Source organism: Chenopodium quinoa, unplaced genomic scaffold (assembly GCF_001683475.1).
Source record: "Chenopodium quinoa cultivar QQ74 unplaced genomic scaffold, ASM168347v1, whole genome shotgun sequence".
NCBI classification, from domain to species: Eukaryota; Viridiplantae; Streptophyta; class Magnoliopsida; order Caryophyllales; family Amaranthaceae; genus Chenopodium; species Chenopodium quinoa.
The window spans coordinates 1,648,539-1,668,801 of record NW_018742556.1 but is presented as its reverse complement, the minus strand read 5'-3'; the positions used below and the strand labels follow the sequence as shown (position 1 = coordinate 1,668,801).

The 20,263-nt window shown below is 35.7% G+C and overlaps 2 protein-coding genes across 3 annotated transcripts; one reads left to right on the top strand and one right to left on the bottom strand.

Annotated features, from left to right (window-relative positions):
• Nucleotides 1-1,770: 1,770 nt before the first annotated feature.
• LOC110720466 (E3 ubiquitin-protein ligase ATL4-like) lies at nt 1,771-3,718 on the top strand. Its single transcript, XM_021899502.1, has one exon. The coding sequence runs from the start codon at nt 2,660-2,662 to the stop codon at nt 3,626-3,628; it is 969 nt and encodes a 322-aa protein (XP_021755194.1). The 5' UTR covers nt 1,771-2,659; the 3' UTR covers nt 3,629-3,718.
• Nucleotides 3,719-7,105: 3,387 nt separating this feature from the next.
• LOC110720465 lies at nt 7,106-9,733 on the bottom strand. Of its 2 annotated transcripts, XM_021899501.1 has the most exons (3): nt 9,259-9,733; nt 9,041-9,167; nt 7,106-7,816 (listed from the first exon to the last, which is right to left on the bottom strand). In XM_021899501.1, exons 2-3 carry the CDS (start codon nt 9,123-9,125, stop codon nt 7,203-7,205), a joined length of 699 nt encoding a protein of 232 aa, XP_021755193.1. In that variant the 5' UTR covers nt 9,126-9,167; nt 9,259-9,733; the 3' UTR covers nt 7,106-7,202. The 2 variants fall into 2 exon arrangements, with proteins under 2 accessions (XP_021755193.1, XP_021755192.1); XM_021899500.1 differs by having other exon boundaries at nt 9,041-9,732.
• Nucleotides 9,734-20,263: the final 10,530 nt, after the last annotated feature.

The following is a 20,263-nucleotide window of genomic DNA, read 5'->3' as shown; positions in this document are numbered from 1 at the left end:
TTCGGGCTTCATCTACAGCCTGCACTAATATCATGCAGATTATTCAGCGGTTTACTAAGATATCAGGCGAACAACTAAACTCGTCTAAATCCTTGATTAAGTTTAGCCCGAATATCTGTAGGCTGCTCAGCAAGGCTTCAAATCGCTTTTCCAAATGAAGCATGTCCAGGTGTTCGATCATCATCTAGGAGCTCCAATTGACTTCGTCGGAAGAAAGAAAGATCACTTTCAGTTTCTCATCGATAAAATTACGGGCCGAATTAATTGTTTAAATGCCATACGCCTCTCACAATCGCAGAAGTTAATTTTTATTAACTCGATCCTTATTGCTATGGCTTCCCATGTTCTCGCTTGTTATGAGTTACCCGTCTCTGTAACTGGGAAAATTGACTCCTTACTGTTGCGCTTCTTCTGGGCGCATTCTGATACTAAAGGTATGCACTGGGTAAATAAGGATACCATGCACCTTCCTCGTGGCCTCGATGGTTTGGGCATTCGCTGCTTGTTTTCCTTAAACAAGACTTTGCTCATGAAACAAGTTTGGAGATTCTTTACTAACCCGCAGTTGCTAGTTTCTAAAGTTTTTAGTGCTCGCACAACCTTTCTCTCCAACCCCCCTAATATTGGGCCGCGTTATTCTGGTCGCCACTCCTACGGCCTTCGGGGTTTGCTCAAGGCGAACACTCTGTTGAATTCAGGCTGTAACTGGAAAACTGGTGATGGCAAGTCCACTCTAGCTGGGTCAGCCAAGTGGGTTAATGGTTGCATTCCTGAATTCAAACTAGGAATTCTTTTGCCACATTCGGCTCCTCCCACTGTCAGTTTTTTCATCAATATTCAGACCATGGGTTGGGATACTACTGAAGTTGTTGATTGGTTTGTTCCTGCGGATGCTTTAGCAATCCTGGCAATGGAGGCCCCTGATACGACTCAGGACGATTTCCGTTATTGGTCGGGTACCCCTTTTGGAAAGTACTCGGTTAAAACTGGGTATGCTATGCTTCAACAACAACTTTCCCTTCCTTCTATACCTTCTGCCTCTAATTCTTTCTGGAAGGTTATTTGGTCTCTTCCGGTGTAGCCTAAATGGAAGTTGTTCATATGGAAACTGCTACACCGCGCTCTTGCAGTTAAGGTAGAACTCACTCATCGAGGAGTTCCGATACTAGGTGTGTGCTGTGACCTCTGTCGTTCGGAACCGGAGGATTTACAACACCTTTTCAGAATGTGCTTTAATGCACGTTCGGTTTGGAGGGGTGGATGCCTCGGCATTCACTCAGATTTTAATGGAGACCTTTCTCTCTCAGATTGGATCCAAGATTATATCCGACTTTTTATCAGTCAGGATGATCTTTCTAGTACTCGCTTAGGTACCTTTGTTGGTACGCTTTGGAGCTTGTGGTTATGTCGTAATTCCAGGATTTTTAGGGGTTCTTCTGCATCTCGGCTTTTTGAGTCTCCGTTTCAGGAGGTAATGGGTAATCATTCAATTTTTGTCGATTCAGATGCCCCTACTAGTATCCCTACTATTGCGGCCCCAGATGGCGGTGCCTCTTCTCCGCCTGGTTTTTACATGGCTCAACTTGGCCTGATTCCGCATGGGAGTGCTCTACTTTCTCTTCAGATAGATGGCGCTTGGTCCTAAGATTCTCAACGAGCAGGAATGGGTTGGTGCTTGGATAATGATGACCCACTGGATGCTCGGATCATTAGAGGTGGTAACTTCGGGGTTTGTTCCTCGGCCTTACATGCGGAGGCGCTGGCATGTATGTATGGGCTTCAGTGGGCATTTGATCAAGGATATATGTCTCTTGTGGTTTTTACTGATTCCTATCTTCTGGTCTCCCTGCTTCGAGGGGAGGGGCAAGGTTATATCGCTTATATATGGCTCATTCGGAGGATTTTACAATTTGCCTCTAGGTTCCAGGTTTGCAATATTCATAAGGCGGCTCGCCAGCGCGTCCACAGAGCTCATCTAATTGCTGAAGAAGCGGCGGTTAACTCTATTTGCTTTAGTATTAATATGTAATTTCTTGTTTGTATCCTTTGTCAAAAAAAAAACTTGCTTTTCTTAAGTAAAAAAAAATGTCCAAATCTAATTATAGAAGCTAACCATACTTTCTGAAATTAATAATGATTAAAAAAAACATCCCAATTCCCATAAATGAATATCGTACATCATATACATGTACATAATATTCCTCCTTTCATAGATTTAAAAGAATCATATAATACTCTTTCAGCCTTATATTAACATAGAAAACAAAATTAACCTTATATTAACTAAAAATAGCATAAAATGACTTGATAGTACTCGATCATACACTCACGCCAAAACAGGGCTAGGCTTTCACACACTACAAATTTCAACAAAACATAGCAAATTTCAGCAAAGCAGTGCAGAGTAGAGCAGCTTTAAAGAACAGGGTCTCACCCCATTACATACCTCCTCTTTCTTCCTCACTAACTCCACCCTTTCTTACCCAAAATAAAATATTCATTATTAATTAAATCAAAAACATAAACAAAAACAAAAATTCCAAATTAAGTATTAAACTCCTTCATTTAAATCCCTCACCTTCCCCCAACCCCTCTCTCAAAACCCCTCCTACGCTCTCTTTCTATCTCTACTTTCTCTCTCCTCTCCACTACAACAACAATGATACGCCGGAAATTACTAGACTACAACACCGGAAACGGCGGAGGTACACATTCCGGCGGAAGTGACGTCAGCCCTAGCATCCTCATCACAGTTCTAATCCTCGCAATCGCCGTCATTTTATCAGCTTCTCTCTACCTCCTCCTCCGCTTCCTCCGCCGTCACCGTAACACCAACGCAGCCACGTCATCATCAACTACCGTAAACCACCCTCATTCTCTCTCCACTCGCCGCGTATCTCCGACAAACCCACTTCTCGACGCTCTCCCATTAGTCACTTTCGACGCATTAAAATCCACCGGAGACTGCGCCGTATGTTTGTCCAAATTCGAGGAGAAAGACCTCCTCCGTCTCCTCCCAATCTGCTGCCACGTGTTCCACGCTGATTGCATCGACACGTGGCTAACATCCAACCAATCATGCCCTCTTTGCCGGTCACCAGTCTTCCTACCAGACTCCAACGATGATCCTCTATCTCTCTCCTCCTCCTCGCAAAACTCTCGAAGCTTCCGCGTCGAAATCGGAAACGTCAGTCAACGAAACTCCGCCGAACTCCCCGTCAGAAGAACCTACTCCCTCGGCGGTAACTTCGACTACATCGCCAACGATGACGACGTCGTTTTGGAGATTCACTCCGGCTCATTCCGACGGAATTCATCAACGACAGAGTTTAAAGTCGATGACCACTACCCGTCCTCGGCGTTAGCGGCTGAGGTAGGGACACGTGGCGGGAGTATTATTGGAGGTGGATGGTTGAAGGATTACCTGTCACATTCTCTCTCCTCGTCGTTTCGTGGGTCTGGGAGATGGTTTTTTACAGGGAGTAGTAGGAGAGAGACTACGACTACGACGACGACGATGCCTGAGTTTGATGAAGTGGACAACCGAGGTATTGATGAGTTGGACTTGGAAGCGAGTCGACTCGGTGATGAAATCGGTGAGTTGTTTAGATGGTTGTCAGGGGTATAATGGTCATTTCAGCTCTGTAGATCCGGTGGTTTTGTTACTGTAATTTTTACAAATTTTTTGGTGTATAGATATATGGAAAAAAAAAAAAAATCAAAAAAATTACTTCCGGAATTCAAGTTTATAAGAGGTACAAATATTTTTTTCCTATTATTGCAGATTTTTTTCCTTTTTATTTTTGTGGGAGTTTAATTTGGGTTGGTGTTTATTTTGGAAAAGATTTTACTTGCTCAAATAATACTTAAAACCTTCCATGAATAATCGTTTAATGATTTTACCACATTATTATTTGATATATTTATGTTAATTACATGGTTTTATTTTTGGGTAGAAATTATGAAATGGTTGTTCTGTCTGTATATTAAATGTGGCATTTTACAATGGTTTTATTTCTTCAATATTTCATTTTAGTGGTTTTGAAGAACATGATCGTATAACCAATTATAGAATGCTATGTTTGGAAAAAGGCGCTAACATTTTCTAAGCATGAACACATGGTAAAGTCCATAATATACTTCGTATATAGTCGTATACAGTAGTACTTCGTTAGCACCAAAAAAACATTATAATGAGATAATAAATTGAAAATTGAAAGAATAAGAAGGAAAAATACTTTAAATATTAATAGCACTACTTTGATATATTACCTCTATTAATTATTATGTGCAACAAAGGAATATTTTATGTTTATGTCTCACAAATAATAACCCTTTGTTGCATGTAATAGTTAACGGAGGTAATAAAAAGTGTTATGTTAATGTAAATATTGAGCTAATGAGTTGAATGAGTACAATAAAATACATGTCCATGCTTTGTCACAAAATAAAGGATAATCAGATCATATGATGAATTGCACCACGTCATTTACAAATTACAATAAAGCACATTAATCTCCTGAAAAAATACCCCTTTTTTTTCACTTTATTCCACTTTTCCCTATTTCAACCCCCAAAAATACCCAGATATAAAGCAGGAAAATAAACTCCACGATAATGAAATATCAATAAAAAAAAAAAAAAAAAATTAGACAAACATGGTACAGAGTAAAAAAAAAGGAGACTTGAGTAGCACTCAAACAAAAAAGAAACTAACATTCTATTCTTCAGAAGTTGAGTTTCTTTCTGAGATTTTATCTTTTGGAAAGAGATAGTATAGGGATTAGTGATTTTTTGTACATTAGATTAATTTTATAATTATATTAATTAATTTTAAAAAGTAAGGGTTCAAAAAAGTTGGTTGAAAAAACAAGTGTAATGTGAGATACAGAAGCTGGGTGTAGTTGTGCTAACTTTGTAAGTGGATTAATGTTGATGTTAGTGTTGGGTACTTGTTTGTTAGTTAGTTAATTAAGTATATTTGTTTGGGAAGCGTTACAATGTAGGTGGTGGATGTTTTTTTGTTTTTGTATCACTAAGATACGGATTTTTATCTATCCTCTTTGTCTCTGCTTTGTGTTTTCTTTCTTTGTTTTTCCCTCTCTGTCATTCGCCAATTTTTAATCCTTTCTGTTTTATTTTTATTTTTTAACACGAGATAGGAATAAATTTACTTTGGAATATGATATGAGTAAATCGTACGGAGTACATTATCGGATTAAGTTATGTAGATGACAAAATGAAGAGCCCTTTAATTCGGATTGGATTAAATTATGATTGATTTAATTATATTCTACTCTGTATTATGATTCATTTGGATAGGATCAACCTTCAATTTTTTTTTTTTTTTTTTTGACAAACGAGCTTCAAATAAGTTAAACCAGGTCATACAAAATTACTAAGGGCCTGTTCGCATTGACTGAACTCAGTTGAACTGAATTAAACTGAACTGAATTGAAATGAATATTTTATAAGAGAAGGGAATTAGGAGTTGAGCTGAACTGAACTGAGCTGAACTGAATTTCAACGTAAGAGAACAGACCCTAATTCATTGTCTGTCAATACATTTTTATAAAAGGCAAAAACTGATTATTACTAAAATTGAACTTAATGTTTATCAATTAAAACTGAAATATTCCAATTTAACATTTTGTCAAATTTGGCTATGGTTTTTTTTTTTTTTTTTTCTAATTCACTGGTGCTTACCTATTTACCTAATAATGCAGAGTGCTTTTCACCAATTTACCACATTTTTGTCTTATTCCCCCTCCTACGTTATTGGAGCAAGATCATTTTGCCGTTTATAGAGTTATGTCGTATATGTTTGATAGAGTATAAAACATATTCCTAGGCCTCAACTATAAGCTTAAGCTTTTGGTTGAGTTGGTCTACTAACATGGTATCGGAGCCAGCGTGACACAAAGGTCACGGGTTCGAATCTCATCCACCCCCCACTTTTCAAGTGGAATATTAAGCGCTGCGGTTCAGTTCTTATCTTAATTTCCTTCTTTCATAGCTCAGCTCCAATAAGTTCAGTTTAGATCAGTTTAGTTAATCAGAACAGGCCCTAAGGCAAGGTAACAAGGCTCAAGCAAAAGGGTAGGCCACATGATGACGAAGTATTCTATTAGAACACCTCCCTTATTGCCTAACCCAACTCTTAACACCCAAAGCAAGTGATGGTTTATATCAAAAGAGATTTTCAGGTGATCATTAGAGTGGGCTAAAGACTTACCTCAATTTTTTATTTATTTTAAGAAAATTATTAGTTTGACTTGGTATAAAATTACCAAGTAATGAACTGTGGTCTGTGGAGGAGCTACAATTATGGATCAATTATCTTGAATGTGAATGGATGTGCGTTTTAAATGGATGATCTAACTAATCAATCAATCCTTTAAATCTAGCTCAAACTTGACATACAATGAGTGTGTTTCGATAATTCGGTTTACAGAGGCCAAAGACCACAAATGCAACCATATGCGCTCTTGGTGCCATTCCTTTAGCGATTCCTTTGAGATCTTGTACCACAAAAGGAATCGCAAAAGGAATGTCACCAATAGCACATATCATTGCATATTATCAGCGGAAGAGCACAAATGGAACCATACATGATTTATGGAGGCCACATTAAAGAACACAAAAAGAACCATGTGTGCCCTTGGAGACATTCCTTCCGCAATCCTGTACCACAATAGGGATGTCACCAATATCACATATGATTGCATATTGTTGGCAAAAGGGCCATACACAGGGTGACCTGCCTTCTACATATGAAAGGTTGATCAAAGTATATTACATACGAATGATCTGATTGCATGTTATTGCTTATGTTAATCTAAATAAAGGAATCTAGTGATCTTCAAGGTCTTGTTTAGTAAACAATCATTCATTACCATCCTCTTCAATCAAAAGGGTAACAACTCACAAAGCATATGCATTTTGCTCTAGATTCATTATAGATCTTATTTAACAATTTCCTAATGTTTGCTATTTTACTGTATCTACTATGCCATTCTATACACGTTTAGACTACATGATCAAAGAACAAAGACGGGAGCTTCATCAATGGTGATCTGACCTTACAATTAACCAAAAAAAATACTGAGAACACGAAACCAGATTCAATTATACTTGTAATAACTGGAAAGTTGCTTCTAACTCCAAGAAACTCTTCATTTAAATAGTAAGGTCAAAAATCTTCATAGACAAAACAAAATATCCACATTGTTACAGATCAACAGCAAGAAAATTGAGGTGAAAATACCAGACAAACTGCAGAAAAATATGCCACCTTGTATACTAGATCCTTCATTGCAAGTTGTATTGGTTCCGCTAAAGCACCCTTGCTTCTGTTTGATACCCTGTCCATGGTCTTCGAGAATGAAACTTGAATTAGTCTGATCACTACTAAACAACACACACCAGAAGAAATGTCCCTTATGGGTTGAAGCCACACCAACTCCCACCTCAGTGTGTGTTTTGTTTGTAAGGAGAGACAAAGACTTTTTGTCATGAACAAGAACCTGTGAGAAAGCGTCTGATGGCACAAGGTGCTTAGACCAGCACCCCACAAGTTTACCAGATATAGTGCCAAAAGTAGGTAGTTCCACTCCACAATCAGGAGCATAGACTTCTGTGAAATCATCTTCCAAGGGTCGACAGCTCACAGTATTGCTGCTCGTACAGTTCCCCTTGCACTCCTCTGCGTATTGCAAGGCCATGCACCCCAGCCCAGCGCTGTCATACAACGGAGGCAGTTTTATGGCAGTACGGTTCTTGTTGATGATGTCAACAATTTCTTTGGCTGAATTGCCTGTGGGTAACATTTCAGATATAAAGAATTACACAACTCTTTTCCTCAAGTCTAATCAGTTATTCTATGAAGCTCTCATATTTATTGCATTGACAAGAAATGCATCTTATGCTTGGATAGTGAGTATAAATGATGGTACCTTGTAGTTGTTATAAATTTACATTAGTCTAGAACAAAAGGCACATTGCAAAAGGCAGCCAGAAGATTTATTTTTATCGCGTTTCTTATCATAGTTGACTATTATTTTCCATAACATTTTTATCCAAGGTGACTTTTTTAATCTCTCTGCTCTGTTTCTAGTCTCTATGCAGAACATACATCAATTCCCACTTTACTGTTGGTGCTTAAGTGAAGCCTTAACTCCCAAGTTGACATTTAAGTTACTGTGATAAAGCTGATGCATCAAATTCGGAATCAAATTGGAATTTCAAAATGGATTCACAATAATGCTCTTAACAGGCTACTTGGTTTACACATTCTATTGGAGGGATCAGCTCCACAGGGTTCACATCAGAAGTTAGAAAATTTGGAGATTAGAGAATCCGCAACAAACTAAAGTTTCAGGGTGTGAGGGTGAAGAACATTATCCGGCTCTAGCGCCAAGGGCTACCTAAACAAATAACAAGATCTATCTCAGAACATACTTAAGCTTATTTTCCCACTGTAGACAACCAACTACTTCTACAATTGTATTAACAAGACCTCGGTTTAGAATAACCTCACTTGCTCGTAGCCCAATCATAGTAAAGCGTGGATAGTCAGATACTGACCTTAACAGGATATCCTCAAAGTTAAGCCAGCAAAAATGCAATGTACTAATTAAAACTCACACAGATGAGAAATCCTAAAGATTTTTCTCCATTTATATTAGAATATAGTAAGTAGTAACCCAACATTTCTCACAATATGTAAAACATGTCAAATCACCATTATTAGTCAAAATTTAGGCAACAACATACTATATTACTAGAAGCTTGGAAATATGAATATATGATTATGGTTATGCATATACTATGGTAGCTATAACATAAAGCACAGAACCTCCAACATAGCTTAACACTATTTCTAAACAATGAATTCATCAAACAATGTAGCTCAAGATCATATTTTGATCTAATTGCACTAAATATAAACAGCAATATAGAATAAAAATACCCATAAAATGTAATTATCCAAAAATGACTAAATTTGAGAGATTTCAGAACTAAAAATGAGAATTTTTACCATGAGCTTTCTTGGAGCAAACTTCAGCAACAAGCAGTAATCCACAGAACAAAATTAGATGGAAGCGAAAAAACCCTTTTGCCATTACTTATTAGTGCTAATTTTCTGAAGTGGGTTTTCAAATTTTCTGCAAAACAAGGAAGTTACATCAAATAAAAACCCTAATTAGTTCTTTCCCACCATTTCACAAGAACCCTAAAATTGAAAAGGGTACAAACATTGGCAGCTGAAATTGGAAGAATTAGCGGAAATTTTTGTTTGAACTCTGAAATGTACAAGTGGAGGACATCATATTGGGTGATTGAGGAGAGAAAAAGAGGGATTGATGTGGACCCCATGTAGCCTATTGTCATATTTCTTCATTGCTTTTTTATATTTTGGTGTTTTTTTTGCCATTGCCAATTGCAAGAGAAGAGGCATAGACAAATAATGGAGCGAAATTCAGGAAAATTTGCCTGGCTGTACTCTAATCAAAGTTCTCCTAAAGATGGACTTGGGCTGTGATTTGCGAACGAGCAGCTGAGAAAAGTCCCAAGCTCATGTGCATATCGTATTGTATTTTATTGTGTCGTGTAAATTGTCGATTCAAATTTAATTATTAATCGTGTTGTGATTTGCGAACCCTGAATCCTGAACCCTGATATATGAATTTAATTTTTTAGAGAGGAAAATTTGAGTAGACCACTAGAGCATTAAAAATTGAGTTTATGATTGCAATGTCAAAGTCAGGTTTTAGAGAGGAAAATCAATTGCACATTGCTATATTGAATCTCGCTGGATTAGTGGTGTATATTAGAGCTGTCAATTTGGGTAAACGGTCGAGTTTGGGTCAGGTAAAAGTGGGTCGGGTGAACTTGGGTTGGGTCAATTCAGATTAATTCCATAACCTATGCGGGTCGGGTTTGGGTTGGGTCATGCTTAAGTCGGGTCATGCTTCTTATCGAGTTTGGGTCGGGTTTAGGTCGGGTTAAATTCGGGTCGGGTGAACAATAGGTCGGGTTTAATTCGAGTTTTCACGGGTTAAAACAGGTTAGGGTAATTCTCGAGTTCGAGTCGGGTTCGGTTCAAGTCAATAATTTGCGGGTTAGAATCAAGTCGGGTCATTCTCGGGTTTCAGTCGGGTTCAGTTGAAGTCAATAATTTGCGGATTATAATCAGGCCAGGTCATTTTCAAGTCGGGTCATTCTCGGGTTCAAGTCGGGTTCGGTTCAAGTCAATAATTTTCGGGTTAAAATCAGGTTGGTCATTTCCAAGTCAGGTTATTCTCTGATTCAGGACGGGTTATGTTCAAGTCAATAATTTACAGGTTACAATCAGGTCGGGTCATTTCCAAGTCAGGTCATATTCGGGTTAAACTAACTATAAATTGATAATTATCATTTTTATCAAGTTAATTATTTTTTTTTACTATAATATATATGGCAATATACTAGGGAACTATAGTCTATAATTTAGGAAGATAATTATCTCCTTTGACCATACAACAAATATAAACTATATTTAACTCTTAAATTTGAGGATGATGCTCCTTTCTTTTGCTGGTCTGGACCGACTTGGTCTCCCAAGACAAAATGCTTTGATCAACAATAATAAGGTGATCTAAATTGCATTTAAGGTGATTTGAAATCGGGTTAGGAACAATTAGGGTTGAATTTAGGTCAGGTCAATAACAAGTCGTGTTAATTTTGAGTCGGGTTATTAACAGATCGGGTTGAATTTTTGGGTTGCGTAAGTGAAAGGTATGGTAAAATTTGGGTCGGGTCAATAACAAGTCGGGTTGAATTTGAGTCAGGTCAATAACAAGTCGAGTTGGTTTCAGGTTTGTTACAGGTTGGGTTAAATTAGGGTCGGTTGAATTCAGGTCAGGTTAGTAAAAATTCGGGTTAAATTCGGGTTTTGACAGGTTAAAATAGATTTGGGTCAATTTTGGTTCAAGTCGGGTTCAGTGCAAGTTAATTAAATTGGTCGTTGTAAACCAGTAAATCGGTACAAGTTGTAAACTGGTAAATTGGTAGTTAAAAAGCAAATTGAATGGTTCCACATACCCAATTGGACTCCCGGAGGATATTAGGGACCATGGTAAAAATTTCGAAAATTTTTATTTCTGGTCGAAAAAAGTAAAAAAAATTCAAAATTGAAGGCTAATATCCACGTTTTTTGAGAAATTTTGGAGGTTTCGGGGCCCGGTGTCGAAAAGTCTTGAAAATTTAGGGGATACATCTCGGGGTCATATAATGCTATTTGGAACCATATATTATCATTATTTGTTGTCATAAATGTTCGTGGCAGGCTTGAGTAAATGAAATCGGTGCAAGTTGTAAAACCGGTAAATTGGTCGTTTAAAGAAAAATTGGATGGTTCCACTCATCCAATGGGATTCCCGAACGGTATTAAGGACCATGGTAAACATTTCGGCAATTTTTATTTCTTAGCGAAAAAAAGGTCAAAAATTTCGAAATTGAAGGCTAATATCCATGCTTTTTGAGAAATTTTGGGATTCAGGGCCTGGTGTCGAAAATTCTTGAAATTCCAGGGGATACATCTCAGGGTCATTTAATGTCGTTTGGAACCAGATATGATCACTATTTGTTGTCATAAATGTTCGTGGTAAGCTTGAGTTAATGAAATCGGTGCAAGTTATATACCGGTAAATAGGCCGTTTAAAGGCAAATTGGATGGTTCCACCCACACAATTGGAATTGCGAAGGGTATTAGGGACCATGGTAAACATTTCGGCAATTATTATTTCCGGGCGAATAAAAGTCTAAAAATTCCAAAATTAAAGGCTAATATCCATGCTTTTTGAGAAATTTTGGAGGTTTCGGGGGCCGGTATAAAAAAGCTTTGAGATTCTAGGGAACACATTACGGGGTCATATAATGTCGTTTGAAACCATATATGATCACTATTTGTTGTCATAAATGTTTATGGTAGGCTTGAGTTAATGAAATCGGTGCAAGTTGTAAACCAGTAAATTGGTCGTTTAAAGACAAATTGGATGGTTCCGCCCACCCAATTGGACTACTGGAGGGTATTTGGAACCATGGTAAACATTTCGGCAATTTTTATTTTCTGGCGAAAAAAGTCAAAATTTCCAAAATTGAATGCTAATGTCCACGATTTTTGAGAAATTTTGGAGGTTTCGGGACCCGATGTTGCAAAGTCTTGAGAATTAAGGGAATTTATCTGGGGATCATATAATTCCGTTTGGAACCATATATGATCATTATATGTTGTCATGGATGTTAGTGGTAGGCTTGAGTTAATGAAATCGGTGCAAGTTGTAAATCGGTAAATTAGCCGTTTAAAGGCAAATTGGATGGTTCCACCGACACAATTGGACTCCCGGAGGATATTAGGGACCGTGGTAAACATTTCAGCAATTTTTATTTACGGGTGAAAAAAGTAAAAAAAAAAAAACAAAAATTGAAGGCTAATGTCCACATTTTTTGAGAAATTTGGAGTCTTCGGGGCTCGGTGTCTAAAAGTTTTAAAATTCTAGGGAATGAATCTCGGAGTCATATAATGTCGTTTGGAACCATATATGATCATTATTTGTTGTCATAAATGTTCGTGGTAGGCTTGGGTTAATGAAATCGGTGCAAAGTCGTAAACTAGTAAATTGGTCGTTTAAAGGTAAATTGGATGGTTTCACCCACCGAATTGGACTCTCGGAGGGTACGGTACTAGGGACCATGGTAAACATTTTGGCTACTTTTATTTCTGTGCGAAAAAATCAAAAAATTCTAAAATTTAAGGCTAATATCCATGTTTTTTTAGAAATTTGGAAGGTTTCGAGGCCCGGTGTCAAAAAGAAATGATATTTTAGAGGATACATTTTGGGGTCATATAATGTTGTTTGGAACCATAAATGATTATTATATGTTGTCATAGATGTTAGTGGTAAGCTTGAGTTAATGAAATCGGTGCAAGTTGTAAACCGGTAAATTGGCCGTTTAAAGGCAAATTGGATGGTTCCACCCACCCAATTGGACTCTCGGAGGGTATTAGGGACCATGGTAAATATTTCGACAATTTTTATTTCCAAGCAAAAAAAGTCAAAATATTCAAAAATTGAAGGCTAATATCCACGCTTTTTGAGAAATTTTGGAGGTTTCGGGGCCAGGTGTTGAAAAGGCTTGAGATTTTTGGAGATACATCTCAGGGTCTTATAATGCCTTTAGGAACCATATATGATCATTATATGTTGTCATAAATGTTCATGGAAGATTTGAACTAATAAAATCGGTACAAGTTGTAAATCGATAATTGGCCGTTTACAGGCAAATGGGATGGTTCCACCCACCCAATTGGACGCCCAGAGGGTATTAGGAACCATGGTTACTATTCCGGTAATTTTTATTTCCGGGCAAAAAAAGTAAAAAAAATACCAAAATTGAAGACTAATATCCACGTTTTTTGAGAAATTTTGGAGGTTTCGGGAACCGGTGTCGAAAAGGCTTGAGATTTTAGGGGATACATCTCGGAGTCATATAATGCCGTTTAGAACTATATATGATCATTATATGTTGTCATAAATGTTCGTGGTAGGCTTGAATTAATGAAATCGGTGCAAGTTGTAAATCGGTAAATTGGTCGTTTAAAGACAAATTGGATGGTTCCACCCAACCAATTGGACTCCAAAAGGATATTACGGACCACGGTAAACATTTCGGCAATTTTTATTTCCGGGCAAAAATAAGTCAAAAAATTCAAAAATTGAAGGCTATTATCCACGCTTTTTGAGAATTTTCGGAGTCTTCGAGGCCCGGTTTCGAAAAATCTTGAAATTCTAGGGAATACATCTCAGGGTCATAAAATGTTTTTTGGAACCATATATGATCATTATTTGTTTTCATAAATGTTCGTGGTAGGCTTGAATTAATGAAATCGGTGCAAGTTGTAAACCGGTAAATTGGTCGTTTAAAGGCAAATTGGATGGTTCCACCCACCCAATTGGATTCCCGGCAGGTATTAGGGACCATGGTAAACATTTCGGCAATTTTTATTTCTGGCGAAAAAAGTAAAAAACATTCCAAAATTTAAATACACGCTTTTTGAGAAATTTGGAATGTTTCGAAGCCTGGTGTCAAAAACTTTTGAGATTTTAGGGGATATATCTCGGGGTCATATGATGTCGTTTGGAACCATATATGATCATTATATGTTGTCATAAATGTTCGTAGTAGGCTTGAGTTAATTAAATTTGTGCAAGTTGTAAACCGGTAAATTGGTTGTTTAAAGGCAAATAGAATGCATGGTTCCACCCACCTAATTGGTCTCCCACAGGATATTAGGGACCATTGTAAACATTTCGGCAATCTTTATTTCCGAGCGAAAAAGATAAAAAAATTCCAAAATTGAAAGCTAATATCCATGCTTTTTGAAAAAATTCGAAGGTTACGGGGCTGGTGTCGAAAAGAAATGAGATTTTAGAAGATACACATCGGGGTCATATAATGCTGTTTGGAACCATACATGATCATTATATGTTGTCATAAATGTTCGTGATAGGCTTGAATTAATGAAATCGCTGCAAGTTGTAAACCGGTAAATTGGCCGTTGTAGACACATGTCTCCCCAAAAACCAAACCCAGTGATGAATACCTTTCGCATCATTGATTATTGAACGAAGTAAAAGTGTGAAAAGTCTTGTGATGCGGTCGTTTTAATAAAATACTTTTTTCTATTTTCAAACACATTTTTTTTCTTACTCTCACTAGTAGAAAAATGTACATTTGCGTCGCCATATTTGCGTCACTCATTCTAAGGAGCGAAGCAAATGTTTATTTTTACCATCCTGTTAAGTTATTTGCGTCACATGTTATTCAAGAAGCGACGCAAAACTCAAGTGCATTTCAGCTTTCTCTCATTTGCGTCGCTCTTATTTATTAAAGCGACGCAATTAATAAACTTATTTGCGTCACTCATTTGTTAACAAGCGACGCAAATAAGTGATTAAGTAATTTGCGTCACGCTTTTACTACATGAGCGACGCATATGAGCTGTTTACAATATCATAAACAAGGTTATTTGCGTCGCTTTTTTATAATAAAGTGACGCAAATAACTCTTTTGGCTTTAGGTTTTCTGCGTGTTTTTACCTTAGTTTTTCATCACATACGCCTACATTCACTAAACAAAAAGAAAAAAAAAACAAGAGTTCTTCAATTCCAGTGAATTGCTACAGCAAAACACCTACAAATTCGTCTCTGAAATCCAACAAATTAGGCCAAAAAACTGCGATTCCCAGCAAATTTAACTTCTAAATTAAAATTGCAGTCAAGTTGAAGCAAATCCGAGCAATTTCGAGCAAAAATTTAGACCAAAAACCCTAAGAAATTCAAACCCTTAAACCCAGAAAAATTGATTGTTTCCGACCAAAAATCCCCCATTTCGAGCAAAAATCAACTCAAAAGCATACGAATTCGAACCCAGAAACCCAAAAAAATTCCTTTTTTAAGATTCATCTGATTTGTGCTTTCTGGAATCCTGATTCATGTTTTTCTTTGGCGTCCTAGAAATTTTGAGCGAAATTCTAACGGTTACTACAGTAATTCAACTGGAAAGTTCTGGATTTACAGGTATAAACTCAACTATTTCTGGAATTTTACCTGAATTTCTTAAATTGAGTTAAATTAATTAATAAGCTTTAAAACTTCAATGATGTTTTTTATATGTGTTTTTTTTTAATATTGATTACTCGGTCTATGAAGTATTTTCTGGATTGTAATATTTTATTTGTTTTTTCAATGTGAATAATATTTAAATGTAAGTGATATTTAATAAAATAAATAAATAAATAAATAAAAAACCTAGGTGAAGTCATTTAGAAGTAAAATTGAAGTTTATGTCTATCTGAATTGACTGCTTTTTAGTTCTAGCAGTTTTTACATTTACTCCCTTTGTCCGGATGATCGGATTTGGTTGTCATGACTTATGAGCATATAGTCCAATTACGCTATCAACATGACTATTAATTTGGTGATTGGAGTCGGTGAGTATTGGATAATTGTTTTTCTTTTTGTTCGCATCGGAGAAGTATGGAAAATCTCATGTGAAGTATGTTTGGGTTTATCTATGGCACCGATCTCGAATACTGCATAGGGAGACAATAGACAATTACAAAAAAGAACAACTCACTTTTGTCATGCTCAAGCTGTTTTATTGAGTACTAAAATCATACGGAGTGGTATTTCTATTGATTGATTTGGCTGCTTGTGCCGCGTTACATGGCAACACATGATGTTTGTCAAAATAAGTACACCAGTCAAATATTTTGTTTACAATATACAGAAAACTTATGATTCATATTGAATTTCAGATTATTTTAAGTTGGACTATGATATCCAGATCATTTGGCGAATATGTTTGTTTATATATGTGTTTTTTGGGACTCGCTGATGCATGTCCAATGGTTTTATAAAATTTGTATTTTATAATATATATTGCGAGTTCACTTCAAGTTCAATTTTCTGTGGTGATACTATGAAATCTTGTTGCCTGACCATTGTAATTGTATTAGCTTTGTTGTGCTGTTGATTGAAAAGAGAGATGAAGAAGGGCAATTACAAGTATTATCAGCTGCACTTGAGGTAAAATACTAAAATCCTCTGGTTCCTTTCAACTGCCTTTTGTATTAAGTTTCTGTCTTATGTGTTGATGCAATTAAAACTATAGCAATCTTATAATGCTTTCTCAGATTCAACTGTTCAATGGGATCATTTTGCATTTATGTTTAAGAATGTAGGAATATATTAATAAATTTTGATTGAATACAGTGGCCAACAATTACTAAATCTATTTGGAAAACTTAAAAGATAATTTAAAATCGAGGAGTATTTGCGATGCTCATGGATTGAGCTTACAAATTGTTTAAGTATAATAATGCAGAAGTGCTACTTTTATTTGCTGGGTAAAAAGTTTGATTTATTCACTGGTTGCAAATTGCTGAAGTAGAGAGTATTGATCTAGATTCAAAATTTCATGCCCTGGTTGCTATTGGATCATTGGTATGTTGTCTTCTTATATCTGTTGTGTTATGAGAATGCCACAACCCACTAGGTAATGTCAAGAGATACTTTCAAGTATAAAGAGGTTGTTTTTAACTTTGATGGCAATAAAACATTAGCTTTGCAGCTGTTATAAGGTTGTTAATTCATTGGACTGAAAATTTCACATACTTTAGGCGACAAAAAAAGGTACTTCCCATCCGTTGAACCTAGCTAAGGTGACCTTCAATCAGTCATCAAGTTAAAAAAACTATAAATCAATATCCCATCCATTAAACAACCACCTTGTTCAACCCTTAATTAAAAAAAAAATTCAAAATAACAACTAGCATTTATTTCACATGGCAGATTAAGTTGGACCTAGCATTTAACACTCGTTTTTGTTTGATAAATACAAACAAAAACGAGTAGTGAAGATCATCATAGCAGTGAAGATCTTATTCAGGTATGAGTTGTCAAATATTTCATTTTTGTTTGATAAATACAATTTGATGTTAGCTACAATCTTGAATTAAAACTTTCCTCTTGTATATTTGTTGTGTTGTTAGGATTTTTCAAGAACTACACCGTACACCGAGGAGGAGATAAATGAGATCCGAGATATTTGGGCAGAGTATTTTATATGTAATGTTGAACTTTAGATTTACCACTTAGCGCATGTTTGACTCTTGTTTTGGATTATAGGCTTGAAATGAAGTAATTTGGTTAATTGGTGTTGGGATGATGAGTATAATGTCTATGATATTGAGATGTAAATTATTGGACAGGTTGTTAATATAATGCCGTCATTCCCAATTTTATGGGTAGGTCAAATTACAAAGGAGACTCTGCCGAAATTTACATTTGCATTATTCAATAATATTGCATTTTAATTTCAATTATATTAGCGTTAGCATATTACTTTATACCTAGGAAAACAGGTACTACAAACATATACAAGGAAATTATTATATTATAATTAAAAAAAAAATCACCTCATTTGCGTCACTCATTAAACAAACAAGTGACGCAAATACAACAATTTTGTATTGTCTACTCAGTCATTTGCGTCACTCCTATATAAAAAAGTGACGCAAATAACAAAAAATAAGTTTATTAGAAGAGTCATTTGCATCGCTTGTTTATAAAGGAGCGACGCAAATAACAAAAAAGTTTATCTGAAGAGTCATTTGTGTCGCTTGTTTATAAAGGAGAGACGCAAATAACTATAAATAAGTTTATCATAAAAGTCATTTGCGTCGCTCTTTTATAAAGGAGTGACGCAAATAACAAAAAATAAGTTTATCAGAAGAGTCATTTGCGTCGCTTATTTATAAAGGAGCGACGCAAATGACAAAAAATAAGTTTATCAGAAAAGTCATTTGCGTCGCTTATTTATAAAGGAGCGACGCAAATGACAAAAAATAAGTTTATCAGAAAAGTCATTTGCGTCGCTCTTTTATAAAGGAGCGACGCAAATGACTTAAAAGTCATTTGCGTCGCGAGCAATTGCGTCGCTCATAGAAGCGACGCAAATACACTATAAATGAGCGACGCAAATAAGCCTTTTTCTACTAGTGTCTATTTATGAAAAACGTCCAATCCAGTTTAGTTTGGTCCATGATATGAGTCCAATAATGGTGTAGTTGGATGGGTCTTGAAAAGACATTCTCAAAAATATATTATAAGTCCAATTCCGATGAATAATGAGGAAGTAGTTATGGTCAAAATACTAAAATGGGCTCAAACCGGATTTTACCTACAACCCAATGATCATGTGGAGGGTCCAAAGGTTTAATCTCATTACTAAACTAATTAGGAATTATTAGAAGCTTCTATAAGTCTCTGAAAGATATTAATTATCCTTTTTTGAAAAGATAAGATTAAAGAATTCGAAATTGAATAAAACTTCTGTTTTTGAAAGTCCTTGTTTTGTGCGAAATGGAATATGTTCAAATATTATTTTCGTGCCTCATAATTTTTATCCAAATATTATATGGATGGATAGATCTTGAAATTATCTTTCCAATAATATACTTCCTCCGTTTCTATTTAGTTGACGCGTTTGATTTAGACACATATATTAAGGAGAGGAGAGAGAGTGAGAGAATGAAAAAGTAAATGGGGTACCTTGTAAATGCAAGATAAAAAATTTACCCAAAAAGGAAACGTGTCAATTTAAAACAACTTCCTAAAAAGGAATACGTGTCAACTAAAAAGAAACAGAGGTAGTAATATAATATTAATTCCGAGCTATAACGAAAAAGATATGAAAGAAATACGAAACTCTATCCAAAACTAACACCCTTCCACTATTTTGAACACATCTTTTAATCTACAAAAGATTTTAATCTGATTCTAATTAGGTTGTAAAGTATACTTCAAGATCTTTTCAACGATATATTATATGACTTATTTGGACTTCTGGATCAAAAGATAAAAACAAAATCTGCAAAAACTAGTTTAGAGTAACAACGCTCTGGCCCCCAATATATATAGACAATAGGAATATCTAACCCTATTATTCCTAAATATTTTAAATTCCTAAACCTATTCACAATATCCCACATATATCTTTTCACAATAATATCTCATATGATATACTCTCATAATATCATATCACAATATATGTTCCTATCTCAATATAACATCCTCCAATCTTTTTTTAGTGCAAGCATACTTGGGTATTTCAATGTCTACTAAAGTTCAACTAATTTGAATTAGAATTAGGTCAGGTCTCAAGTAGAGGGAGAGGGAAGGGGGGGGGGGGTGAGGGAGCTGTACTAACAAGTATTGTTGTGTTCCCAAGTTTCAAAACACTTGTTGGTTTAGAAACTCCCTTATTAGATTGAAACAACTCCCTTACTAATTAATAAACACTTGTTGGTTTAGAAACTCCCTTATTAGATGGGGCATTTACTTATTTATTATTAGAACTATGAGATGGGCTTATTGTGCAAATATATACTTCCTCTATTTTTATTTTATTTTATTTTATTATATTTGTAACACTTATCTTTTTCACGCTTGTCGATCAATAATTTCAAGCATTAATATCTTTAGTTACTAGATATAAGCCCGTGTGATGCACGGTTTTTAAATATTTTATTTTGTATATTTTTTTTGTAATTTCTTAATATTTTTTGTTTTTATTTTTTATTCTATTATTTTAACATTAATTTAAGGTAAAATATTTTGTTAAGTTTTAAATTATTCTTATTCAAATTTTACGT